Genomic DNA, 26,961 nt, shown 5'->3' with positions numbered 1-26,961 from the left:
TCGCTCATCTGCATCCAGGAGACGCCACCCGATCTGGGTCGACTTCTCGCCCCTCGGCACCCGCGGACACCCCGTCATGAATCTTCAAGCGCTTCAGCCCGCTCGCCGCCGCTGCTGTGTCCCGTTCCAGGCTCCCGTCCGCTCGCCCACCGCTGGGCGCTTTTCCTTCCTCTGCGGTGACGCGCTTCCTGCTCACCTCTTATCGCTGCTCGCAACGCTCCCCCCGACGCGCACGTGTTCATCAAAGCAAAGCCAGATGGGTCCGGCTACATCAGGTCCACCTGAGATCATGCCCAGATCTGCCTTACGATAACAACGAGGCTGACTTTTGATTCCGGCGAAGCCTTCAGAACACGGCGGTTACCTTCCGGTTCCTCGATTGGTGAAAATCGGAGAGACCATTAAAAAAAAAAAAAAAAAAAAAAAAGAAAGAAAGAAAATGCATCAAGCAATTAGTTGCACTCCATAACTTTGTCAGTAAAGTAGACAAAGTTGAAAAAGGAAAGGAGTGTCATTGCAAAGCTTCCACTTGCCTCCATGTAGCAAATGTATGACATCATTTGGGCCAGCGGTGAAGCGTCCGTCCATCTGCACAGCCGCGCTATCCATCACCCGTCCCACGCACTCCACCCCCCCTCCCCTCCCGCCTCCTCTAGTTGCCCCCCAACACAATTACTCAACGGCGTGACAAACGACAGGCCGGCGAGGTATCAAAAAACGAGGCGCCCGCTTTTTAAATGAAGGCGCTCTGGCAGTCTCCCCCCGCGCTTATCGGCGGGCGAGCAGCGCCCCCGGCAGTCCCGCGGCCCTCCGCCGGCCCACCCCGACCTCCTCGGGGGGTTTCGTTAGAGGAGCCGCTCGGAGGCTGCGGTCCGGCTTGATTTATCTCCCCGGCACCTCTTGCCCGGTCCGCTCGAGCCGGCTGAAAAAGCAGACGAGGCTTCGGCGGGCCCCCGGCCGGAAAGCCCGGCATTAGCCGAAATAAACCACTCTGCCGCCCGGTGAAAAATGTCCTCTGATTGGCTAATTAATCAGTCAAAGGGGAGCACGGCGGCTGGCGACTTGAGGGACCCGGGCGGGCCAGCGCAGGGGGCCTGCTGATAAATAGACTCCCCGCCGATTCATACATCAGCAAAAGTTAGTCATTTTTTAAAAGCGCCGGCTCAGTTGAAAGGTGGAAACGAGGCACGCTTTTATTTGCCCAAGTGCACATTCCGAGCTGTCTGTGGTGACACATTTCTGAATCGTAAGGGCTTTTTTTTTTTTTTTTTGTGGCCACTTGAAAGAAAATAATTTCTAGTCTAGTCAATTTTTACAGTCAATACACAGAAAATAGGGATGCAAAAATCTCACATTGAATTTTCTGTCTGTCATAGCTTCAAAATTCTGAAGTAGATTTTTGCGAGTTTACCAAGCAAGCAACCCCAAATTGGACAGAGTAACCAGATGGTTGCAAAGTCCCCTTTTTCAAGTGCTTTAAAGATGAGTTGGCACAGGCCTTGTTTTGGAGTCAGACGCTCGGCACGCCGCCCGACCGGCCTTCTCGGGGTCAGCGTGACCCCCAGCCACCCGGCCCCCACCCTACGGCCTCTCCCACGCCTGCTGCGAGCTGAGCTGAGCCCCGTCGGGGGGCACCTGTTGCGAGGCTTGGCCGCCCACACCTCGTCCGCATGAAATATCGCATGGCGGCGGGGGTTACCTCCTTCATGAATATGATGCCGCGTTTAGGTGGAGGGAAGGGGGGGGGGCACTTTGTGATCATTTGCTGATATTGCATTAAACCAAAAAATCCATTTTTTTAGATGCTACCCTTGAATAGACAAAAATCATCAAAATTAGCAAATACCGGGAACCACAAAAGAATTTTTAATTCATCCCCCTAAAACCAAGCATTGAAATGTTCATTTTTTTATAAATATTTGGATTCGTGCCGTAATCCGTGCAAACGAAGCAATTTGCTACTCAACTACAATTATTTCAACATCTCAATTCCATCCTAAATCGTGTCTGGGTTGTCATGACAATATTTTGCTCGTATCGGTGCAAGTATGTCGTTGCCGTGCTGAAGTTTGGCGTGGCAGTTTCACGGTCGGCTGCTCTCTCTCGCAGGGCGTCATGCTTAAAGTGAGCCACTCAGATAACACCTAATTGAAGGCTTAACCTTTTGTCCGCTACCCCCATCACCCGTCGCGCCACAAAATATCAACACTCCGCTAAACGACGCTCCCCACCGCCAGTTGTACGTTTAGCGCCGTCGGCCAGCTCGCTGACACTTACAGATTAGCGCTGGAAGGAGGCGGGAAAAAAAACAGCAAGAAGGTTTCTGCGTCTTCGTTACGACGGGGCCAGGCTAATTAGTGTCCGCCGAAGCTAACCGGCCAAAGATTCCCCGCTTTAATCACCGACTTGAATAAATCACAGCCAGGCGCCGTGGCCTCGCCGCCGTCCCTCTGCGGGCGCGGGGTGGGCGGGCGTTTTTCGCCAAGCAAAAATGAGGCGCTCACGCCGCATGCATAATTCCACCTTCATTTGTTTAGCTTATGATAAACGCTCTCTTATTCAAAAGTCATTTATTTTCTTGGGAAACGACACCGTCCGGTCGTTCCACGTAATGGGCGGAAATTCCAGCGTTTGTGCTGAGTGACGTTGCGGCAAAGTTATTGATGGCGACAGTCGGTTGTCTTATTTACCAGGGACCTGTTTTTTTTTGTTGTTTTTTTTTCTCTCTCCTCTCCTTTCCCCGTCCGCCCACATCAAGGCCATGAAGGATGGTGCTGCTGGACCCTGGCGCTCATCAGGGAGCGACAGCTGGCTAATCAGGGCCTGATCCATAGACCCCGAGTATCGCCAAATTTATTATTGTGGCAGGACAATGAGGGCATCCGCCGCAATTACCAAGCCAAGCAATATTGGCTGCAAATTATCGGAAAGGAAAAAAAACAGCAAGTATATTGCATAAAAAGCATTTTTCCTCCCACTCCAATAACGGCGACTTCCCGGCAGTGAATGAGTTAACGCTAACGCATTCACTCATTGTCACATATTTTTGCACTATTGTGCATGTTGCCGGGCAAGGTTTGACTGGATGTGTCGCAAACGTTATCCAGCGTCAGCCAAGGCGTCCCCTCGGCTGGCCGTCCTGCTCGCCGCCCGCCCGCCCACCCGCCTCCTTGAATGCTCTTGGCACACGCGGCGGCTCCTGGCTTCGCCCGCGGCGGCTTCATTAGCTGCGAGAGATAAAAACTGCACGCTCTTGTCAGAGGCGGCCTGTTGAATGCCTTCCCGCCCGCTCTTCTTTTCTCATGGAGCCTCCACGGGCCCTCCGTGTGTTACTCCCCCCCACCCCCCCATTCCACGGCCCCCACCTGGGGCGAGCGCGGCACAGGAAAGGCCGATAGCGAGCCAGGCCGCTCCTCTGCCGAAGGAGCCTTATCTCGGGGTTGCACGCGGTGCGCTGAACGCATCCTCTTCCTGGGGTTCAGGGCCGGCCGGGAAGGAGGAGGAGGAGAAGAAGGATGGTGCTTTGACATAGGTGCTTTCTCCAACCTTTCCAATTCTCACCCCAAATGTGGACTAAGTTGGGTTTGCAAGAGTTGAAAATGAGCAAGATTGAGAGAGCACAACATTCTCAGGCGGAAATCCCCCCCGTCACATTCTAAAGTTATTAAAACGCGTTTCAAAGTGTTGCGTGGCAACCAATCAAATGTCCAGCGCTCACATTTCACATGTATTGTTTTTCTTTTGTTGCTAGCAAAAGCGCTAATTACATGTTACAGGAAACCAGATGACCTGGTCAAAGGAGGAAAGCAAATCCTTAAATGTTCCCTAGTAACTTGTTGCCATCCACAATCTGTCAGGCTGCCAATAGCGCTGACCGCAAATGCACAGCGCATCGTCGTAATGGGGTCCCCGCAGCGGCGGCGGCGGCGGCGAGGACCACATACCAAGTTTTGAGCCACTTTTCACCTGATGGAGATGTTTCTCCGCTACCCGCCTCCCTCCCGGCTTCCTCTGGAGAGCGAGTAATTTCACAGGCACTTGTAAAGTGGCCCGCAGCCATCTTGCCCCAAATCCCCGCTAACACGATGTTTGGCGTCGTCAGCTCGCTCCAAAGCCCCGTCGCCGCTTTCCGCGGCCATTGTGCGAGTATGGATTTTTCTCACAACTTGCAAAAGTTTTTCCTTTAATGGCCCGGCAAGTCCGAAGGTTTTCTCTGGTCAGGCTGAAAACTTTGTTGTTCAACTCGAGGAACTCTCTCGCAATCGTCAACACCATTAAATGTTTTTTTTTTTTGCAGTTCGATACCTCAATTGTTCCATCGTTTATTTTTATGTCACATTGCTGCCTTAATCAATGATATCTACACGTCGCACAATCGTCTGCAAATGTATTGACGAGCAGGTGTGTTTAAGATTGATAGCTTGAATGATAATCAGCCTTGAGAGTCAACATTCGTCGCGTAAAGAAAGACAAAAGCTGAAAGGCCAAACAGCGAGGTGACGCCACACAACGGGACGCTTTTCAATTTGCCTCTAAAAGGCCGCCCGAGGTAAGTGCGCATTGTTTGGCGCGATCCTCAGGAGGAAGTGGCGTATTCTTCCGCGCAAATCATTATGCATTGAGTAGGCCATTAGGAAAATGGAGACAAATGGCTCACCAGCGCCAGGTGACAAATAGACCCGCTCGGCCTTCCTGAAGTCGGCCAGATTTAAGGGGCAGGAGACCATTTTGCGGTCCTGCTCTGGCCCCACCGTTTACATTCAAGGACAGGGAAATGTGGCCAAATAGAAAATGGAAGAAGTTGAACAGACGTCAAACTTCACTTACTGATTATCGTTTTGGACCTTGTTGTTCCAACGTGCTAGAGTTGTCACCTAGCCATTTGTTTATTTATTCAATCAGAACGATTGTTCATGGAAAAACGAGTAGTGCAGGTTTAGATGTTAGGCAAGGCGGCTTTATTCACGCTAGCTCGTTCCAACTAAACCTTCTCTGTCAAATGTACACTATTGTTAAGGTTTGGACATTTTATTTGAAAAGATATAACATTTTTATTTGATCTTGTGACACACAAATCAACCCATTGAATGCACTTCACAATGTAGTCACCAGCCTCATCTTCTCTTCTTCAGGGGACTGACTCCACCACCGGGGAGTTGACCAGCACCCTCACCACGCGCGACTACTTTGCGCAGAGGATGGCCCAGATGAAAAGGGCTCGCGGTCAGAGTGATGCCGCTGCGGAGGAGTCGGAAAAGCCCAAAAAGAAGAAAAAGAAGGCCATAGAAGAGATGGAAACAGCAAATGGTGTGAGGGAAGCTTCAGAGTCCTCAAAAGAGACGAAAAGACAACTTGAGGATGCTGCGAATGAAAACTCAGCTGAGGAGGCCTGTGAGGAGCAGAAAGCTTCCAAGAAGAAGAAGAAGTCAAAGAAACAGAAAAAGGACACGCCGAGTGAAACGACGGCGCTTGAACATGAAACATCTGGCGAGGGTCGAGAGGAGACGGTCCAAAAGAAATCCAAAAAGCACAAAAAGAAGAAGCAGCAAGATATGTGAGCAATTGAGGAAATGAAATTGTTTAATTTTTTTTGCACGGTTGGCACCAATGATGGGTGTCAATGACAGGTTAAGCCACATCAGACGTACCGCAAAACATTCTGGAAATGAGCCATCATCCATGGCGCGCCTTCAACCCCTCGCATTGTTGCCGCCCAACCCAAGCCATTACAGTCTTCATTGAAATAATGAATTCATTGGAATAATGAGCCGCTGCAGCATCTTAACCACAATTTCACCCCAAGTGACATTAGCATTAATTCAATTGGATGGACTCATTTTATGATGTGACCACAAACATCCCGTCTAAAATACGGTTGAGCACGTTCTCTGCTCGCTTCATGCTATTGCTAACACATCACGGGAAGCACATATATGTCATTGTTTCCCTTTCAGGAAAGTTGCGGTTGACGCAAGTGCTTGTCGACAGACTCCGCCCGCCCGTCACGACCTCGCGCATCGTGATGGACCAACTTGACGGTAACAAGGAAATCCTTTTTTTTTTTTTTTCCTGAGCACGACACACAACTAACGTGTTTGTTGTTTGTCGGCGGCCGCCGTCACGGCCGAGATGACTCAGACCAGGAAAGAGCAAAGGTGACATTTGTAGTAGAACGCCTTAGAAATTCGTCATTCCTTTCTGATTTATCTGGAGATGCAAAACACCATGAATGAACTTGGGGGGGAGGGGAAGCGCTGTACACAGTCAACGGGGGGGGGCGAACGACGGGCAACGGAATATTGTGTATTTTCCACTTGTTTCTCAAAATAAAATCTAGGTCTCATTTTTAAGGACACTTTCTACAAAAAAAAAGATCCAACTCAACTTTAGGAGAAAATAGGCCGTGTTTGTGGCTCTTGTTTTCTCCTCTGCAACAAAAGTTTCAATGTTGTGACAAAAAACAATGTAAGCCTTATTGTGTGTTATCAAGAATATGGTCATTTTCTCACTAATTCTTCATGATGAACTCAAAATTTAGGGCTAAATTTGAGAACACGAGAGAGCATAAGGATTGAAACTTTGAACCTCATTTAGCAGTCACTTTTCAGAAATCCAAACTATTATTTAGGTAAGTATGATCTCAACTTTTGATCTCAATTTGATGACAAAACAAAAATAAAGTGCTGTCATTCGAATTTCTCTGACAAAACAAACAAACAGAATTGTTGGTCTTATTTCTACTCACAATGATGTACACGTATAAATATAAAAATACAGAGGTAGACTTTGTGTCTGATTTTCTGGCAATTTCCCGAGACAGAAAAATGTTGCGTATGAATTTTTGTGGACTTTTCAACTCATTTCTCATGAGATGATTGTTATGACTTCCACCTTTTGGTCTGGTGCTTCATTTGCTCCATTCAACCTGCTCAAGTAGTTTTTGTTTTGGCAGGCAGAGCAAAACAATGCCAGTAAATGCGCTGCCCCCCTTCAATGTAATTTGGGGCTGAATTTGACTCATGTTTGCATTGTTTTTTTTGTTTTTTTTTCTTAGCCCCTTTGATGAAGCGATGTTATTGTTTTTGCAGTTATGTCGGGGCGTTACGACGGTCGACTTGCATCATGTGCCCAACGTGCTGACTTTCGCTGCAAATCAGTGTTTTGAGGGGAAATGCAAGGCTATACATCACCCATGTGTCTGCGGGAGGCACAATCTGGGGTGTCAGGTGGCGTATCCTCTTCCTCTGTGTGGGAACGATGCCCCCCCCCCCCCCCAGACCGAAGCACCCAACTAAGAACAAAAAACAAATGTGGTATTTTGAAACTTTTGCTAGAAAGAAATGTGTTGAGCTTTCTGCTCATTGGTGCCATATTTGTAGAGGCCTATTTGTGTTTTTGCTTTGCAGGTTATAGATAAAGCTACGTGTTGCTCCACATAGTCGGTCAAATCCACACCAAAATTGACCATCTGCTTCTAAAACAAACCCAAATAAAGGCAGACCCGGCCAGATAAAACGATGCAGGCAGTCTGTGGTATGGGTCAAAGGTCAACAGGGGCAGCACCTTCAAGGTAAGACATGCACTTGGCACAGCTGTACTTGTGTTCCTCTGTGGGGGGCCCTGATTTGCCGCGTCACATTTTTCAGATGTCGCACGATCAATGTGAGAAAAAGTCGTTGCCACACACGCAGTCGCATTTTCTCACGAGCACTGTACAAAAAGCCACCGAAGCGCTTTGATTGGCAGTGAGGAAATGCCATACTGCATAAAAGCACATCGATAAAAGCAGTTAAAAATAATGTCATAATTGCCAGTAATGACTTTGTAAAAATAGCTTTGAGCAAAGTTTCAAAACTGAACAGATAAACTACGAAAATGATACAGTTGGTAATAAACTAAATGGATTTATTTCAATAGAAAGTAAGTAAGATAGTAAAAAAGAATCAAATGTAATAAATGTAAGAAATTGAAGCGCTTTAGAAAATGTTCAAATCAATCTTACCGGTTTGGTCTGTTGTCATTGGTGACTCGTCCCATGTCACCCAAAGGTGAAGCTGTCAACTTTTAATTTATGACTGGGAGAATGGAGAGATAAAAGTAGTCGACCTAAAATTGAGCCTTGCGGGACGCCACCATTTAATCTCAGCATGAAGAAGCTTGGCTGTATAAAATAACTTTGGGACTGGCAAAAATGGGATTTTTATGCCGTATTATGGATTTGTTAGGAGAGCATGGTCTGGTGCAGTCATCTTCCTGATTTAAATCTGTCAGCCAATAGCCTCTGACCCACTCAGTAGCTTCGTGTGTGTGTGTGTGTGTGTGTGTGTGTGTGTGTGTGTGTGTGTGTGTGTGTGTGTGTGTGTGTGTGTGTGTGTATGTGTGTGTATGTGTGTATATGTGTGTATGTGTGTGTATGTGTGTGTGTGAGAGAGAGCTCCTCTGGCTACAACAAGCCATGAGAATCCTGTCAACAGGAACTGCCAGATTTGATACACGCTCGCTTGTAGCCACAGAAGGAAGCTGATTAGTGTTGCAAGTGTATGTTCAGCTTTTTATCTCCCAAGTGTAAAAATAAGTTAACTACCCCAAATCCTTCATTGTATCGGATAGGCCAAGTTAAAGTTGGGTGCAACTTTAGAGGATGGAAAGTTGGCCTTGGACTTATGCATGTTTTTAAAGAATGAAAGGTTGGCTGTAAGGGACACAATTGGGGGGATTTGTTTTATTTCTAAATATAATAACTAGTCCTGTTTTGGGGAGGTAATTGTGCAGTAAATTATGGACATGTCATTTCATGAAATTGATAGGAAATCCATTCATCGTGACCCAAATAATTCTAAATGGCGGGAATTTAGGGAAAATACTAAAAACTAGACATATATTACGGGGGGGGGGGGGGGGGGGGTATCGTGCTTTTGGAGATGCAAAGAATCCAATTGCCGACGCCACCTGATGCGCTATTTACGCGCACCTGAACGCACCACAACAACAGGTCTGATAAGTTTTTGGGCGCGTCACGGCTTGCGCCACCAAATACATCAACACCAAAGAGGAATGTCAACCTAAGACAAAAAAAAAAAAAACTAGTTTCCATCCTGTTTTAAAACGGACTCGAGCGACTCAGCGAAGTGAGCGCAGTGAGCATATTTGGTGCGTGCGTCACGTTTTTTGCTCGGGACTCGCCGAGGAGGAGCCGAGGTTCGAGCCCCCCTCCTCAAATATAAACCCCCTTCGCGACGCCATAGGAGAACCTGGATCACACCTCGCCGAGGAGGAGCGCGCGCACACCTTCCCGTAGTCCTTTGGATTGCCAAACCACTCGTCTTTTCGCACCAAATCCAAACCCGTCTGCATTTTCAATCCCAATTACGCACGCGGTGGTTGATTGGAAGCGAAAGAGTGCAACTCTGCAACTTTGGCGTGCAGGCGGCGCGCACATGGCCGCCCTTATCAGCGCCTACTCGTCGTGGCCCGAGTCGTTCGAGTGTCCCCCGGCGGACGGCGATGCGACCTCGGCCGTTGCCGCCGACGCCCACAGGGGCGTCGGGGACAAGGCGCCGGAGCCCCGCATCCGACGGCCCATGAACGCTTTCATGGTTTGGGCCAAGGACGAACGCAAGCGGCTGGCTGTGCAGAACCCAGACCTGCACAACGCCGAGCTCAGCAAGATGCTTGGTAAGTCTAGCACCATTACTATTATTATTATGATAATAATGCAGAAGTGCAGTAACTTTATTTTGAAGACGAAAAATAATCTTTCTAGTAATTATTCCTTCAAGATTTCTCATGATGAATGCATTTAAAATTGACTCAAATAATTTAATGTGCATCTCGCTTAGACAACATTTGTAAATCAAACACAGTTTAAACAAATTGATACAAAACCAGTTTAAAAATAAAATAAGATGAAAAGCCAAAACTGACAAAATGATCTTGGACATTTGTGCACTTTAATGGCTAAAAAAAAAATCTAATTTATAATTTTAAGAGTCTCACTCGCACAGAAAGAAACCTCTTGTCATTCATTATTTTGAACTATTTGAATCAACTCCCTCCTATGCTGTGACTTTAACAAGTCTCATTCTAGATGGAAACCGGATTTTTATCATGGGCCCTTTCAATAGGAAATTTTAGATCCTAAAAAAAATTCTATTATGTGACATTTTATCATAAATTAATTTCCTGGTTTTAAGAGGTCAATGAATAAATCTTTTACTCAATGTAAAAATGATCTTGGGCCCATTAATGTGTTTTAAGTGGAAACTCATTCAATTCAAAGCATGAACAATTAAATTTACCCAGGAATAAAAACCTTGAATTATATAAATATTATTTTGATATATATTGAAATGTTTTCAATAACCACATTTTATCTAGTTAATATAGAAATCTCAACATACTTTGTTTTATATTTAATCAGTGGACAAATTAAGTCAAGGCTCAAAAAATCTTCAAAACTTCCTGATTGAAAGATTCCTTCATGTTATGTGTTCACATTAGAAATCTTGAATTTGAAAACATTCCCTTCAAAGCATGCAAAGTTTACTCAAGCCTTCTATAAATACAGATTACAATTTGTTTTGAATTAATTATCAAATGCTACCTGTCATCTTAAAATTGGAAATGATCCAAAACCACATTCCACAGCAGCAAATTGATTCAAATGAATGTGGATGTTGATGACTTTGATAAATATGAGCAAATATTTCAAAGTCCCGTCTTGACTTTAATATGCTCAAAATAGTTAGTTCAGTGTCAAGTTGTCATTTTCCTGCCCAAATACGTTTCTTCAATTTTTACAATGTGGGCGTTCGATGACAGTCAAATCACGCATGTGGTCGTTTTCCTTCAGGGAAGTCGTGGAAAGCCCTGACACCCCCCCAGAAGAGGCCGTACGTGGAGGAAGCCGAGCGCCTGCGTGTGCAGCACATGCAGGACTACCCCAACTACAAATACCGGCCCCGCCGCAAGAAGCAACTCAAGCGCATTTGCAAGCGCGTGGACCCTGCATTCCTCCTGGGCGGCATGGCCCCCGACCAAAACGCCCTGCCCGAGCAGCGGGCCCTGTGCCGGCCGCTGGACAAGGATGACGGGAACAACTCTTTTTCTAGTCCCGGCCCGACCCTTCCTGGCGTGCGAAGCTTCCGGGACCCGGCGTCGGGCGGGTTCGACACGTACCCCTACGGCCTTCCCACCCCTCCCGAGATGTCCCCCTTGGACGCTGTGGATCAAGAGCACGCGCCTCCGTCGTACTACCCCGCCATCTCCTGCCCGTCCCCCGCCGAGCACCACCAGAGCCATATGGGTAGCCCTCCGCCGTACCACCTGGACTACACTCAGACGCAAATCCACTGCGGGGGCGCGCACATGTCCCACATGACCCCCGGTAATAACGGCGGCCTGATCCACGGCTCGTACTACGGCGCCCCGCCGTTCCCCCTGACTCACCACGGCCTCCATCACGGCCACGTGGGGCAGCTGTCTCCGCCGCCGGAGACGCAAGCCCACCTGGAGACTCTGGATCAGCTTAGCCAGGCCGAGCTCCTGGGTGAGGTGGACCGCAATGAGTTTGACCAGTACCTCAACTCCGGAGGGGGCGGCTTCCATCCCGAGCAAGGCGTCACCGTCACGGGTCACATTCAGGTGTCCGCCGCCAGTACCGCCACAGAAACCAGTCTGATTTCGGTTCTGGCCGACGCCACCGCCGCTTACTACAACAATTACGGCATCTCGTGAATTCAGGGACGACCGCAATCAAAGACGCTTACAAAATGTGACCGTCCGTTTTCTAGCACTGTTCCTCTTCAAGGTCACGGGTAGATGGAGGTCATCCCGGGCGAGAGAAGCATTGGCCACCAGTTAATCGCAGCACACATACTGTATAGACGACAACCATCCATCCATGGTTCTTATTACGATTGTCAGGAATTGGGGGGGGTTACCTGAGATGACTTTTGGTGAGGGTAGGGTACACCCAACATGGTGCGCATTTCCATCCATCCATCCATCCATCCATCCATCCGTCTTCTTGACCGCTTGTCCCAGCAGTTTCCAGACTGTTTGGCAAGAGAAGTGGGGTCACAGATCAAAAGGCACTTATCAAAAACAACCAGCCATTATTTTATGACACTTCGGGTAACTGAAAACGTTTGGCAAGAGAAGTGGCCAGTCAATAACAGCGCACATTTGGACAAACAACCATCGTACAAGCAGTTTATAGTCTCGAACGGCCGTAACGACGCCACGGACCGACCTTGGAAGGAGCGACGCTAAAACGGGGCACCTCAGGGAAGGCTAGCGGGGCCCTTCTACTTGTGTGCATTTCAGACACAACTTGTAAATGCAAAACCACAGATGGACGTTTTTTGTAATCCTGGCTCTCGCCGAGTCGCCGCTTGTCACCCCGATGACATCTTAGCCCCCGGTGCGCCCCCCCATCAAATGCTTAATAATATAAATATCTATATAATCACAACTAGGATAAATGTATGCTGATTTAGAGTGTAATTTAAAAGTGATGGATTGTCTTTTCCTGTACAAAGCAAACTTGTCAATAAAAGCCGACGGTGGTGCATACTGGAATGGTGTTTTGCTTTTTTTTTTTTGCTTGCCGCCCACTGCCGCCGTCATCGTTATCCCCTCTTGAGGATTAGCCACGACAACAAAGCCACGCGTGCCCGCCTCCGTCCCCCTTACCCTTTGTTTTCCCAGTTTCTTTCACACCCTTCTATCTTGTCCGTACAGAAAATAGCTAAATAAACACGTCGTTTTGATTTGCAAACTCGCTCCATATTTTCCGATAAAAGGAATTTGGGGTGGGGGCTGTTTAGTGTGTGTGTGTGGGGAGGTCTTTGACAAATCCTGGAGTCTGGCTGCTCTTCCTGGGTTTTTTGGGAAAGCTTGAGTCGTGCTTCTTGTAAAGAGGATGTGGCGGAGGAGCGGTGTTTCCTGCCTGATAAGGTGGTTGTGGAGGTGCGAGGAGGGGTGGGGGCGCTCCGTGTCAGGATGTTTGGGCCCGGCTCGTCCCGACATTGCACTGAGATGGGAAGTTGGACCCGGCGAGCTGAAACGACACCGCAGAGTCCAATCTCAAAACGTTGAGTTCTCACTGTAAATTTTGTTCTTGGCAGATCTTACAAGATTTGTAAATGATCTTTATGGTGTTGGGCTGGGGTTAAGATTACGATGATGATTATTTGAAGAATTTATCCTTTCAAAAACAATGTATCTTTGAATAAAAATCAATTTAGGAAATGGAGGGAAATAAACTGTAAACGTCCGATTATCACGATGGTTGATCGAGATAGCATCCATAGGTATGTGTGTCGCTTAAAATGTGAAGAGTGACAACATTCATCATGTCTGCGGCGCATTCCTTCGGGGTGACGACATTATTATTAGTAGCCTCGGCGGAGGGCCGGCGCTGGCGTTGCCCTGGGCGCCCCGGCTGAGAAAGTGGCGCTCCTCTGGCTCGTCGGGGTCAACTCTGGGGTGTTTGAGGGTGCGGCAGCCAGACTCCCTTGGTAAAGACACCTTAGCATGTCCCATCCATCCACTCAAGGACAAACAATGCCATTTGCACGCTGACACCAGATCAGAGCTTTTCTCGGGAAGTTCAGTGCACTGATGCTATTTTTCATGGTACAACATAATGACCATTATTTAATATTTATATTTTCTTATTGTGCACTTTTGTGACTTGTTAATGTGTAAAAAAATAAAAAAAATTGTCCTGTCTCTGTGCCTACTTGACATTGTTCATTTTTTCTCTTTTTTGGTCAGAAGCTGGTCTTTTTGGTGAACAGTCTGCTGCCGTTGTTTGGGGTGAAAGAAGAGAGTCGACGCTTTTGGTAGGTTCAGTGCTCATTTTTTAAACACAGAACAAAATATGGCATTTGTGGTCAGGAGAGACAACAGTATTGTAAAGAGTAATAATCTCGTGGTCCTAAAATTGAGCCTTGGGGGACGGGACGCCGCAATTCAGTAGATGAGCATTCATTAAAACATGAATTAATCTAGAGACCGGAGCTCGGAATTCACCTTCCAAGTCAAGCTACTACTGTCGTGTCATAAATAACGGAAACTATGCATTTCTCATTAAGAGGTCAGAAAGTACAATGTCGCAATCAAACCTCTGGCCAACTTGCAAGATGCACAATATTTGCTCGTGTACACCAACACGGGCTGAACAAACAAAGAGACCCTCCTCTGGTTGTTTTTTTTTCGCTGCCTGATTGCCGGCTGGCCGCGTTCCAGCCGGGCCGGGGTCGGGCCGGTGGAATGAGGCTGTCAGGTAGTCTCTTATGTTTCCTCTTTCCTCCCGTGCCGTCATGTCGCTTCCCTGGCCAAACAAACAACAAGCAGGCCGTCAAGGTAAAACGCCACCGAACAGCTGCGCAAAGTATTATCCATCCGCCGCCTTTAAAGTCACTTGAAAGCCGTCCGAGCCCTCCGGAGGCACGCAGGAGGCCGACTGTCTGGCGATGGCGCTGCTCCTCGTCGTCCGATCGCGTCACTTTGCAGAGGTCGCATTCTCCACGTGCTAATTGGAGACTTGAGAGCAAAGGGCGGATTCCTATTACGTGATTCAACCTTTATTGAACCAAAACATATTTACTATATGGAAACACAGGTTAATTGGAATTGCCGCCATCTAGTGGAAGAGCTTGGCATTGTCACGTTCTGTAAATCATTGTACCTTTGTTTTAGTCTTACTGTCGTCGTATTTAATTTGTATTATTTCAATCGGGCGAAGGCTGCTGATTAGGCCCCCAAAAAATCAGACAAAATGCAGTCAGAAAGAAAATATGCATTTGATTTATTTGATGATTTAATTCCTTAAGTGTGTCTGATGGACATATCCCATTGCTAAGCAAACGTTGCTGGAGTGGAGTGTGTTACGGCAACCTAAGAACCTGTTTACAATTTGTACTTGGACCTAAATGAGGCCAAAAAGGAGCAAAAGACATGGAAACACACACATATCTCGCAGCAAGGGATTATGGGTGCTATTCATCTCATTGTGGCTCGACAACGGGCGGCGTGGCAGGCAGGCGTGTTGGAAGAATGGAGCAGACTTGTCGAGGGACGGCTGCCATGTGGCACATGATATGTGTGTGTACGTGTGGTTGTCGCAGATGGGGACCCCTTTGTAAAACTTGGGGGACCGTACAAGCAGCCAAGGGCCTCCCAGACGTCCGTACCTGCGCCGTGAACGCTGCACCTGTTTTCGGCAGATACGGGGGGAGGCGGGCCAGCGCATGGCTGCCAGTGCAGGAAGGATGAGGCTGAAATTGTCCATTTATCCTTCACCGTAACATTTGCGACATTGAGAAAACTTTTTGATTCGAGATGATTTACTTCTGTGAATGTATCAAAATGGATCTAAATCTAGTCCATTGTTACATTCACAATTATTTCCAAATTATTGATGCATCTGCCATACCTTTGCCGAGTGGAAGTGAGTCGGTGTGTGTTGAGTGCACGTTGTTCCCCGGAGGAACTTCAAGCGCGGCTGCGAGTCCGTACGTCAACGCCGACACACGGCACGTCCGTTGCCTTGATGTGCCCGCTTTCAACGTACGGGCCCCGCTCCCGGCTGACCTCGCCACCGGCTCGCCGTCATCCTTTCCATTGCGTTATGGCCGCCATGCGTCGCTCACGAGCTCGAAGGAATCCCTTCCTGCCGGACGCCCTCAAAGGGTAACGTACGGAAGTGACTCATGCTGCCGTCCCTCCTAAGAGTTGAGACAGCGTGGGCTGCTGTTTCTGCTGCCGCTAAAGTGCGCCGCGGACAGCTTGAAAACAGGATACGAGCTGGCGTAGCCGTGCGTGCGTGTGTTTATTGCAGATGGCCGAGCACTTAAGGGCAGACGGGTCTGCCGCCGCCGATAAGCAAAAACAGCAAGGACGCTCACATATGCGTGCGTGTACGTAGCGCACGTATGGAACGTCTTTGTCAACAATATTAGCTGCCGTGTCCCCCAAGGGTCAATCCTAGGCCCACTTCATTTGTAGTACCACTATTTAAAGACACCTTACATGTGCGTCTTATAAATGGACCAAGTAAAGTAATCTGTGTCTTGTCTTGAGAGTGAACTTGAATAGTGGCGTGAAAGTGAGAAAGTGCAAGAATCTTCCTCGCTGGCTAACCTCCAAGCAGCAGCAGCAGCAGCAGTTTTGGACTGCTTTCATTATCTGCTGCCGTGCCAATCTCATTACTGAGGGATTAGCGCTGCAGGTTCTCTCGGATATACTGTATGGGCTGGAAAAAAATGCTTTCCATCAAAACATGCAAACATTCGGATAAAGTGGATTTTTAACCATATCCATCTATTCCGATCGATATTTGAAATGTTCATTACAAGAGCATGTTGTGCACATTTCCACAAGTCTAAACACAAATATTCTGCCCAATATTCCTACCCAGGGCACTTTGATATCAATTTTGCTAAAGCTGAAATGGCCCAAAGTCAGGTGCTAAGTTTAGTCACTGAGACGTTAACTACTTGTGATGGTTGAATTGAGGGCAGCTAAGCCGCGCTGCGCATGCCCCAGTTCTGGACCACTTTTTGCCATGTGTCCCCCACCTGATGGAAATGGTGGAGTCCTGTCGACGTTATACTAACATTCGTTCTTGGAGGAGGTCTTTGCGACCCTCGCGCACGGCGTCATCAAAAGCTGGCCCTCACGTGACTCAGCAGAAGTTGAGTTGCTATTTTCTCCCCTTAGTGAGTCAGGACATCATAAATCTGCCCACCTAGAACAGACCCCGCCCACCCACCCCGGTGGCGACCCATCAAGCTCCTTAAAGCTGTCGACAGATGGTGCGTGCGTGTTTGCGCAGGCTTGTCGACGGCGGCCCCGATGATTGAGCGTTTCGCGGAGGGCACGCCGCTGGTCTGGAGGCCTCTGATAAGGTCTGACCTCTGGTGGGCGGGGCTCCCTTTTGTCCTTGAGGAGACCGAGCCGCCCCTCCACCTTCCCCCAAATAAACACACCGGTCGGAAGATTGGACGCACGTATGACGCTGCAAAGCTTAAAAGATTGGAGCTAGGCGAGTTAGCAGACAGATATTCCGGGTCACATGTCCTGACATAACAGTGACACATACAGTGAACCCCACCCTGGCTATATTGCAAATCATTGTTCATGCCCTTTTTGATGGCGCTCTTATATAAAAAAAAAAAGATAAACGGGAGCAGCTGAAAGAAGATGTAAAGTGGCCCTAGGATTGAGCCTTGAGGAATACCACTTATTAGTATTTATGTGCATCTTATGTTTCAAATGTATTTGCTATAACAAACCGGCATGTAACATTCAGAATTCCTTGTGAAGATGTCTCGAATTGGTAGATATGAAGACGGAATCTAATGTTAGCCAAACATTGCCGAAACAAAATGATCAACATTAAGCCGTTAGCTAAAAATGTCCAGGTCTTTACGCAACGCAAGCGGTCCAAGTAAGTCGTGTCCATCAGATTTCAGTCCAATCTTGGCAGTGATTATCCTTAAAGCTTTCCAGGCTATCCTTAGCCTCCTCGTGCATGTGATTAGCAGTGAGGGCTGCTGCTGCTGCTGCTGCCGCTGATGATGAGGCTGGACGGCCGGCCGGCTGACGGCCGCAAACTGCAACCTGGGCTCAAATAGACGCTTGGATGTTCTTTATCCAACTTTCCGCCTCATCTTCCGCAATTTGGATTATGAACGTAGAGTGAAAGTAAGTACCTGCACTCTTGGCACAATGAATTTCTTTTTAAAAATCTCATGAGCAGAATACATGAAGATGATGGATGAAAATAAGCAGTCATGAGGAATTTAGCAGCATGAATCATCATCAGCCATGTTGGGAATCCTTGTGTTTGCGTCAAGACACAATAAGGAACAAGTATTTCAAGTATGGAATAGATTGTCAAGACGCTAATACAAGAACAAGAGCTAAAGCCTTTCTTTAAAAATGTCAGTCAAGCTTGGCCTATTTTATATTTCCACAGGATCCGCTGCTTTTTTGTTTGTTTGCTCCTGCTTTTGTCTCGCTTATTTTTATTTACCGATATTTCCGCCTCGTAGCGCTAATCCCGACGGATTGCGGGCGAGCGGCACGGGCTAACGGCCGACGGTTTTGGCCAACATGTAAGCTCGTTATTTAAAGGAACGCTGAGGATTTGCGTTTCGTTATCGTTGTCTTCATTTACACTTGCGCTATTTTGGAAGACACACGCTCGCCTGCTTTTTTTTCCCCAACAATGGCTGAGATTTTTTCCTAGCCGTTAATTGATGACTCCCCTAATCTGAGCGCAATTTTGTCTTTCAGGCGAGGGCGAGGCCTGGGCGCAGGAACATGCGGAGGCTCCGCGTTGGCGGCACAGCCGTATAGCGTCTACTGATGCGCGAGGAAGGCCGAGCCGCAGCCATGTCCTCCCACAAACGCAGCTTCCAGTGCTTCAGCGCCGTCCCCGCTTCCCACAAGTACGCCACCTGCAGGCTGCCCCGCATCCCCCACCCTGACGCGGCCGAGGTCGCCGCTTGCTACCTGTGCTCCCAGTGGAGACACGCCCGAGCCCTGGAGGCGCTCCACTCGCAAGTCTTGCCTCTGTGTCCCTACCACCGGCACCATCGGTCCAGCAGGTCCGACGAGCTCCCGCCTCGCACCAAGAGGCTGGTCCTGATCAAGAACAGCGAGCCGTCCATCAGGAAGACCGTTGTGCTCAGAAGCAAAGGCCCGAGGAGCTTCGGGCTCTTCCTGGAGGAGGTCTCGGAGCTCCTGCAGTACCACGTCAAGAGGCTCTACACCCTGGATGGACACAAGGTAAGGTCGCCAGATGGACCGCCGACATCATTGTTTTTTTTCCCCCCATTTCCTGATTCTTGGAACGTGGCATTGTTGTCACTTTTTGGTTCTTTTATCACAAACAGGGTATTTTGGTTACATTACCTGACATGTTTCGGCATGAACTTCCGCCTTCATCAGAGTGTCACTCGGACACTAGTTCTAGAAACTCCCTGACACTCCCAAGACGTTTTAGACTACTGTGACTTATAAATAAATATAACAAATATTTTCATATTTGTTCGAGTAGAAGTTCATGCCGAAACATGTCAGGTAATGTAACCAAAATACCCTGTTTGTGATAAAAGAACCAAAAAGTGATTGAAAAAAGGAAACAGAATGAACTTAGTACAACTGTGGCATTGTTGTGTTGTGGACTTAAAGCCGCCCATGTAAAATATGTCTGAAATGAAAGTAGTAATCATTATCATCCATCGAGTGACATCGGCAAAGGAGTGTTAATTCAACACTGGTAGTTTTTAATACTGATTGACTTTCAGTGCAGCATTATCAATGCAGACGTCAAGGATGTAGTGAAACAGAGACCTCTAGTGGTCAAAATTGTGTACTGCACCATTTCCATACAAAGGAGCCAAAAAACACCCCCCAATTTGGAAATGTGATTTTCTCCTTGGAAAAAAAAACAATCAATCAAATAATAAAAACTCAAGGTTGTCCCTGTGAGTTCTTATGACATGTTGAGATTTGGTACAGCCCTAAAAAGACTCATCTCGTCTCACTTCAAACGCACGTGTGCATCTCTGGTCTGGACAGCAGCCGCAAAAGCTTGCGCTTGTGCTGACTAAACCTCGCTCGCAAGACTGCGCCGTCATCCGTGAGGGTTCCTCGGATTATCCGGGATTAAGACATTTATCTTTGGCAGGGATGAGAAGGACTCAGCGGCACGAGGAGCCAAAGCATCAACTGTTCTTTTTCTTTATAAGTCACGTCATTGCAGTCGGCCAGGACCTTATAAACCCGCCGACCATTTGCAGGACCTCATCTTCTTTGGGTTTGGTTGCAGGTGGAAAATGTCCCGAGCATCATCCACTGTCCCAATGTTCTGGTCTGCGTGGGACGGGAGCCTTCCCATCCTTCCATTCTGGAGCGATTTCGTAAAAGCGCCCAAGACAAGCTGCCGAAGCTGAGCGCCAAAGCGCCCTTAAGCAACCGCGAAGGTAGGAGACAAGCTTCTGCAAAAGTACTACGAGGTCTGGTGATTTGACTCATTCTTTCTCTTTTACCACCAAACCTAGCTCAAGCAAACCTATCTTCTGAGAAGTCGCTTCCAGACGGAACGGAATCTCCAGACGACGTTCCCCCCGCCGCCACCGACGACGATGTGGAAAAACAAGTTTGCGTCAACAAAGACGGCAGCTTGTCCATGAAGATGAAAGTGCGCTTTCGGCTGGACAACGACGAAACCTTACTTTGGTCCACCGAAGTGAGAAAATCCTCCATCAGGGGCGGCGAGCGGCCTCAAGAATTGGGGAGCGACAGAAGCTGCTCGGGTTCTGAGAACTTTTCCACCAGCGAGCCGGTGGAGGCGTACGTCGCCAGGCACCGGCGACGGCGCGCTCATTGCTCTCGCCATTCTCACTGCTATAACATCTGGACCAACGCAGAAGGCACGCAAGGAGACAGTTGCGGCGTCCGGACGTCCAGCTCCAGCGCGTCCTCCTACACGGTGGTCTCCAGAAAGACCGTAGCTCAAAGATCCAGCGAAGAAAACGTGCTGGAACGAGAAACGTGCGTGGAGGCGTCGGAAACCGTGGAGTACTGCACCGTCCGCCGGGACCAAGACACGCGAGATATGTCCGGGAAATCATCGTCAGCGTCCACTACCGCCAAGATGAAGAAATCCAAAAAGTGTCACTGCGGAACTTCAACGGGTGAGAAGGAAGCGGACTCGGAGGAGACGGGCCACGTGGGAAGACGGGAGAGTGACGCAAATGTCAGTCAGAATGCGGAACCTGAAGGTGGAGAAGAGGAGGAGCTATCCAAAAGTGCCATGTCAAATGCCTCAACCACGTCCGGACCAGACCAGCACGCCAAAGAGGAGCAAAGTCAGACCGCAACTGGACAGAGAACACCCACATCTGAAGTCGATGACACGGCCTCTTCTAATGCCGACGGCGACGCCGAGGAGGCGCCGGTGGAGAGAGCTTCCGGCGCCAGATCGACACAATCCAAAACCTCCGAAATCGATGCCGGCGGAGAATCTGAAGAAAGACCGGCAAGTGCGATCCAATCTGTGGAAGACGAGAAGGAACCCAGTGTGACGTCAGAGCCGTCGACCAACGTGACGTCAAACCATCCCGAGAGTCCTCTGAACGAGAGAGCCACGAGCGCCAGCTCAAGTAAGTCCAAATGTCCCGCCGATGTTCCCGCAGAAGACGAGGATGAAGAAAAGGAGCCAACGGGAGGACGGGCGTCAAGCTGCGCATCTGCCAAGTCAATCCAGTCGCTGGTTTCAGCAGAAAGATCGCCCAGCGCGGCGTCGGAAAAATCTGCAAAGTCGGAGCTTTCTGCCAGATCGACGGCATCGAAAGCTTTCCCGCACAGCGAGAGCGTATCGATAAGTTCCTTGTCCGTTCACTCCAGTAAATCAGCTCCGTCCGCTAAGTCCCAACGCACGTCCGAAGGTCGTCGGCCAAAGTCGCCCGCTTCAGAAACATCGAACGTGTCTGAGGTGGTCACCGAAGAAGTCCCGAGCAGAAGCCAAAGTCAACCGTCTGCCAAATCTGGAAAGTCGGGGCCATCCAAAATCTCAGCTGAGGAAAACGCTGCCGAAAGACCTCCCAGCAACTTGTCAATCACGTCGAGAGAGCTTTCCGAGGTGATCAGTGAACACAGCGTCGAAATTGAGAACGAAGAAGTTAGTTGCGGCCAGTCGCTGTCTTCCAGAACCAAAGAGTCGGAACTCGATAGAGCGGCCGAAGAAACCTCAGAACGCACCGAGAACGACGAGGAACCTGAAGAAAGGTCGGTAGAAGATGCGTTAGAACCTTGCGTGACGGCCAAAAGAACCGCCAGCTCCTTGTCCACAAAGTCAGCCATCTCCGTCACTTCTACAAAATCCAAAACGTCGGCGCGCGCTCCATCGTCCAAAGCCAGCCAAACAAAATCCGAGAGACCGGCGAGCAAAGCTTCGGCTAAGTCCACCCTGACGAGCGTATCTGTAGCGACGTGCGAGGTTCCTGCAGAAGAACATTCAGAAAACCAAACGGAAACGACTCAGAGGCCGCCGAGCGCCGTCTCGTCCAGATCTGCTCGATCGATGACATCGGCGAAGTCAAAATCCTCCATCGCCGTTCACGAAAACGACAACGATGAGAGTTTGGAGAGAGCACTGAGCAGCAAGTCCGGAAGGTCCTCAGCAAAGAAGTTCGAAGACGTCTCCAACACCGATAACACGTCTCTCGTCTCGTCGTCGTCCAGATCGTCTCGACGCCCTCAAAGTGAAGAAAGTGAAGCGAGAGCACGCAAGTCAGCCGCGTCTTCAAGGACGTCGATTATCTCCGACAAGAGCAGGCTCGGAGGAATTCACCAAACCAAAGCCGCGCTGTCCGTCAAGTCCGATCGCTCTTCGAGAAGCAAAAAAAGAACCAAAAGCGCGGCGTCAAATGTCTCGGACCTTCCCGTGGTGGCCGTCGAGGAATCTGAACTCGAAGCGACATCTGACATCCTGGGGAAAAAAAGCAACGCGTCAGCTAAAGTCGATCGAGCTGATGAAGAAGCAAAAGTCATCCCTCACCTTTGCGAGACTTCAGCCAACGGCGACTTGAACTCTGAGCAGGCTCCCGAAGACGCCGCCCACGTCGGCGACCCGCAGACGACAGACGGCGACGCCCTGGTCCCGTCCAGCCTGCCAAACGCTTCCCCGACCCAAGTCGTCAGCGAATGGCTGAATAAAATCCCGCCCGACGGCGAACTCTTCGATATGGACGAGTTCTCCGACAACGTGGCGGAAGAACCCGACCACGCGGCGCCTGAGAAGAACATCAACGGGCTGAACGAGGAGAGCGCCGATTCCGACGCTCCCAAAACGGCCGAGGAAACAAAAGCGTCGGATCGGCGCGGAGAAACCGACCCTAAGCTGTTTCACTCTTCGGTTCAAGTGATGAAAGTTCTTCTCAACCCCAGGCTGGACAGATGCAACAGTTTGCCGGAGGTCTCGCCCGTGTACGGACGCAAACTCAGCACTTCGGCCGCGGGTCTTTTCGACTGCCTGGCCAAGCTCGACGGCGATCCCAAAAACGCCGACGAAAAATCCGAACGCTACAAAGCGCTGCTGGAGATTCTCGGCTCTCTGTGGCTTTGCGAACCGGCGCCCAACGAGCCCGACCGGCACTCCGACAAGGATTTCCATCAGGGCTCGTCGTCCGGCATCGACGTCAACAGCGGCTCCACGGGTTCTGGGAAGAGCAGCGACGGCAGGAAAGCCCACCGAGAAGAAGGACAAACAGCCGGCCACAAAGAGGAGCCCAACCCCAACGAGACCATTCCGGGTCACGACACGCCGAGAGAACCGTGCGACAGCCCTCCGGCCTCGAGCGAGAGCTCCGAAGCCGACCGGACGTCTCGGAGTCCGCTCCGCTCCGGCAAACAGCGACCTCACGACCCCGACCCCGCGTGGGTCCTCGGTTTACTCACCAAAATCGAAAAGCAGTTTTTGACTCATTACGTGGACGCCATGAGCCAGTTCAAAGAGCGCTGGAAGGCCCACGGCGACGACCAGCAGCTGGACGGGATGATCGGCGAGCTCAAGGACGAGATCCGCCGGCGCATCCAAAGCAGCATTAGCAAAGAATTGGACAAGATGAAAGGTGGGGCGGCTCTGCCCAGACCTCCCCAAGAACCAAAGTCCAGACCTTCCACCAACGAGAGGAGACGAAGGCTGAGGATGAAAAACAAACGCTCGCAGATAAGCGACGATTCGGCGGCCAGCAGCAGCAGCGTCGTCAGCGACCAGCGCGGTGAAGACGATGACGACTGCCCGTGCAAATCGTGCGACAAGGAGAACGATCGTCTGGCCAACAGTGAGACCAAAGCGGCAGCAGCGGCCATACTGGTCGGACAGATCCTGCAGCACGCTCTTCGAGAAGCAGCGGAAGACAAAGAAAATGACGAGTGTGCGCTTTCGCTCGGAGGCGCTGAAAGCAACGCCGCTGAAGAGGAAGCAAAGGAAGAAGAAGAACAAAGCGACGGCGCTTCCACCTTTAAGGGCTCAAATCCCCATGATGAGGTCACTGATGAAAATGTAGAGGAAGCTCCTGCAGAAGATGAAGGTGCGGCCGCGGCTGAACTCGCAAGTCAGCTGGAGTCCGAGGAAGATGAAGGAGGAGGAGTTGATGGCGAGGAGGAGGCTCCTGCGGAAGATGAAGGTGCGGCCGCGGCAGAACTCGCAAGTCAACAGGAGTCCGAGGAAGATGAAGAAGGAGGAGTTGATGGTGAGGAGGAAGCTCCTCCAGAAGAGGAAAGTGCAGCACAAGAGGCCGCCGCGGCTGAACTCGCAAGTCAGCAGGAGTCCGAGGAAGATGAAGAAGGAGGAGTTGATGGTGAGGAGGCTCCTGCAGAAGATGAAGGTGCGGCACAAGAGTCCGCCGCGGCAGAACTCGCAAGTCAGCAGGAGTCCGAGGAAGATGAAGGAGGAGGAGTTGATGGTGAGGAGGAGGATCTTGCAGAAGATGAAGGTGCAGTCGCGGCAGAACTCGCAAGTCAGCAGGAGTCTGAGGAAGATGACGAAGGAGGAGTTGATGGTGAGGAGGAGGCTCCTGCAGATGATGAAGGTGCGGCACAAGAGGCCGCCGCGGCAGAACTCACAAGTCAGCAAGAGTCTGAGGAAGATGAAGAAGGAGGAGTTGACGGTGAAGAGGAAGCTCCTGCTGCAGGTAGCCATGAGAATGAAGAGTCCGAGGAGGAGGAGCGAGTCCCGGTCGAGGACGACGCCGCCATGGCAGCTTTGGATGACAACGATGACGATGCAGCCACCGTGAAGAACTCAGACGAGGAAGCAAACACAGATGATGAGCTTGCTAGCGAAGAAGATGAAGACGCAGTGCTTGTGGTCACCGCAAGTGAACATGAAGAGGAGGAGGAGTCACATGAAAATAATGATGATGCTGGAAATGAGATGATGGCGAGTGAGGAGCTTCCTGAAGCCGCCCAAGATGAAGAGGTCACACAAGAAGCTGCTGTGAGGGCCACGAGTGAACATCAAGATGAGAGTCAAGAGGAGACTCCTGCCACGAGCGGCGCCGAGAATGAAAATGAGGATGCCGCAGAAGAAGAGCTCCCGAGTGACGAGATTTCCCAAACCATCAAGGATGAAGGTGCAGCCTCCGAGGAAGGTGAAGAAGAAGAGACTCCTCCCGCACGTGGAGATGAAAGCGATGAGGAAGCTGCAGAAAATGAAAATGGCGATGAAGCCACAGCAGTCGAAGATGGTAGCGGTCAGGAACCCGAAGAGGAAGGAGATGCCCAAACAAGTGGAGATGAAAATGAGGATGCAGCTGCTGAGGATCAGGCCGCTGCAAAAGATGCCACCACCACCGATCAAGATGATGAAGAGGCAGCCACGGCTGGATCGGAATCCCAGGAGGACAAAGATCTGAAAGAAGAGGAGACGCCTGCCACCAGTGGAGATGAACATGATGGCGACGATGCAGACACGCTCCATGACCTAACAAACGTGCAAACTGAAGAAGAGGAAGAAGATCTTGATGCCTCCGCAAGTGAAGACGAAAGGGCAGAGGAGACCACAGGAGTTGAAGAAGACAAGTCAGCAGAAGAAGATCCTGCGCTAACAAGTGACAACGGAGAAGATGCAGAGGAAGAGCCGGACGACAACGCCACATCGGATGAAGCCACTTGTGAAGATGTCAACAGTGAACAGCAAGAAGACGGAAGTGTGGATGACAGTGGCGAAGAAGGTGAGGATGCCGATGAAGAAGACGCCAATCAGGAGAACGCCTTGTCTGAAAACGAATCGGAGAACATCGCTGAAGACCAAGATGCACATACGGAAGAGTTTGAAGAGCCAGAAGCGGAACCAGAGGATTGTGGAGAAAAAACAGCAACAGATGGAGATTCCACAGAGGCTGCTGGAGAAGAAGACGTGGATGGCAGCGACGGAGCGGAAAGTGTGTCCCGGGACGATGAAGCCTTCAAAGATCACCAGAGTGAGGAGGAGTCTGAGGTGACAAACACTGACCTGAGTGGGGCAGAAAGCCAGCAACAACACCAAACGGGAGAAGAGCATCAAGATGAGGATGAAAACGTTGACAAAGATCTGGAAGATGGGATAGACCAGGGAGCAGAAAATCAGGACGACGAGGGAACATCAGAAAAAGAGAACCAAGAACCCGAGGCGACCGACCGCGATGATCCGGACGAGTCGGTCCGGCCGGGAACTGAAAAGGAAGCGTGTGACCGAGACCCACCAAAGGGAGAAGACCACGGTGAGGAAGAGGAAACGAGCAGACAAACCTTGGAGGCGTCCGAAAACGAAGAGCGAGGAGCCGACGACGAGGCGGAGTCCGACGACGGCGAGGAGCGCGAGGAGAAAAGCCAGGAGCGGGACATCAGCCCGGGCCAGGCGGCCCGTCAAGAACCCGATGAAGAACCGACAACGCTGAGGGTAAATACCGCTTTGAATCACGTCGGCGGCGAGTCTGAGGACGGCGTCGACGCAGACGCCGAAGATTCCGACGCGTAACTTTATCTCCTATCGCAGCCTAGACCTGTTTTATTTTTTTCAGCTCTGTGAAACCCGTCCACATTTTCACCCCCTTTAAACTCCTCCAGAAGATAAAACCCTAGATTTTCTAGTTAACTTAAAACGGTTAACACGAAGATCGCAATTAGTTGAGCGGAAGAACGTGACGGCCGGCCACTTAACCTAGTATGTACCCAACGTCAAAAAGCGGCAGCTGCATGTCAAATAAAATGCACTTTAACACTCGTTCATTTTGCAATGGTCATTTCAAAAGAAAAAAAAAAAAAAAAAAGTGGAAGAAATCACCAAGAAAGGAAAACACTAAGTTGCTGAGGAAGCACCTGCACTTGAACAACAAACGCTGGAAGAGTCAGCGGCGTCATCCGGCAGCACAATCACGCAATCGTGAAAGG

General features: G+C 49.7%; 3 protein-coding genes across 4 annotated transcripts in view; all 3 read left to right on the top strand.

Annotated features, from left to right (window-relative positions):
* The window catches only part of pinx1 (PIN2 (TERF1) interacting telomerase inhibitor 1), an 11,869-nt gene extending 5,618 nt beyond the window's left edge, over positions 1–6,251 (top strand). The window contains exons 7-8 of one of the 2 annotated variants that reach the window (XM_085938039.1): positions 5,133–5,554; positions 5,955–6,251. In XM_085938039.1, coding sequence (XP_085794165.1) covers positions 5,133–5,554; positions 5,955–6,036 — 504 coding nt within the window. In that variant the 3' untranslated portion in view covers positions 6,037–6,251. Of the gene's footprint in view, positions 1–3,857; positions 5,107–5,132; positions 5,555–5,954 lie in introns of those variants that run through there. The other variant, XM_085938040.1, reaches the window with a different exon arrangement.
* On the top strand, positions 5,924–26,961 carry rp1l1b (rp1 like 1b). The gene is made up of 7 exons (XM_085938032.1): positions 5,924–6,038; positions 7,089–7,570; positions 13,783–13,850; positions 17,556–17,718; positions 18,313–18,807; positions 19,853–20,006; positions 20,085–26,961. Exons 5-7 carry the CDS (start codon positions 18,385–18,387, stop codon positions 26,546–26,548), a joined length of 7,041 nt encoding a protein of 2,346 aa, XP_085794158.1. The 5' UTR covers positions 5,924–6,038; positions 7,089–7,570; positions 13,783–13,850; positions 17,556–17,718; positions 18,313–18,384; the 3' UTR covers positions 26,549–26,961.
* sox7 (SRY-box transcription factor 7) lies at positions 9,316–12,582 on the top strand. Its single transcript, XM_085937464.1, has 2 exons — positions 9,316–9,675; positions 10,853–12,582. The coding sequence occupies exons 1-2, from the start codon at positions 9,438–9,440 to the stop codon at positions 11,734–11,736; spliced, it is 1,122 nt and encodes a 373-aa protein (XP_085793590.1). The 5' UTR covers positions 9,316–9,437; the 3' UTR covers positions 11,737–12,582.

Source organism: Syngnathus leptorhynchus, chromosome 18 (assembly GCF_054491065.1).
Source record: "Syngnathus leptorhynchus isolate UIUO chromosome 18, UIUO_Slep, whole genome shotgun sequence".
Taxonomy (NCBI): domain Eukaryota; kingdom Metazoa; phylum Chordata; class Actinopteri; order Syngnathiformes; family Syngnathidae; genus Syngnathus; species Syngnathus leptorhynchus.
Note: the sequence above shows the minus strand (reverse complement) of the source record. Positions and strands in the feature narration are given on the sequence as shown.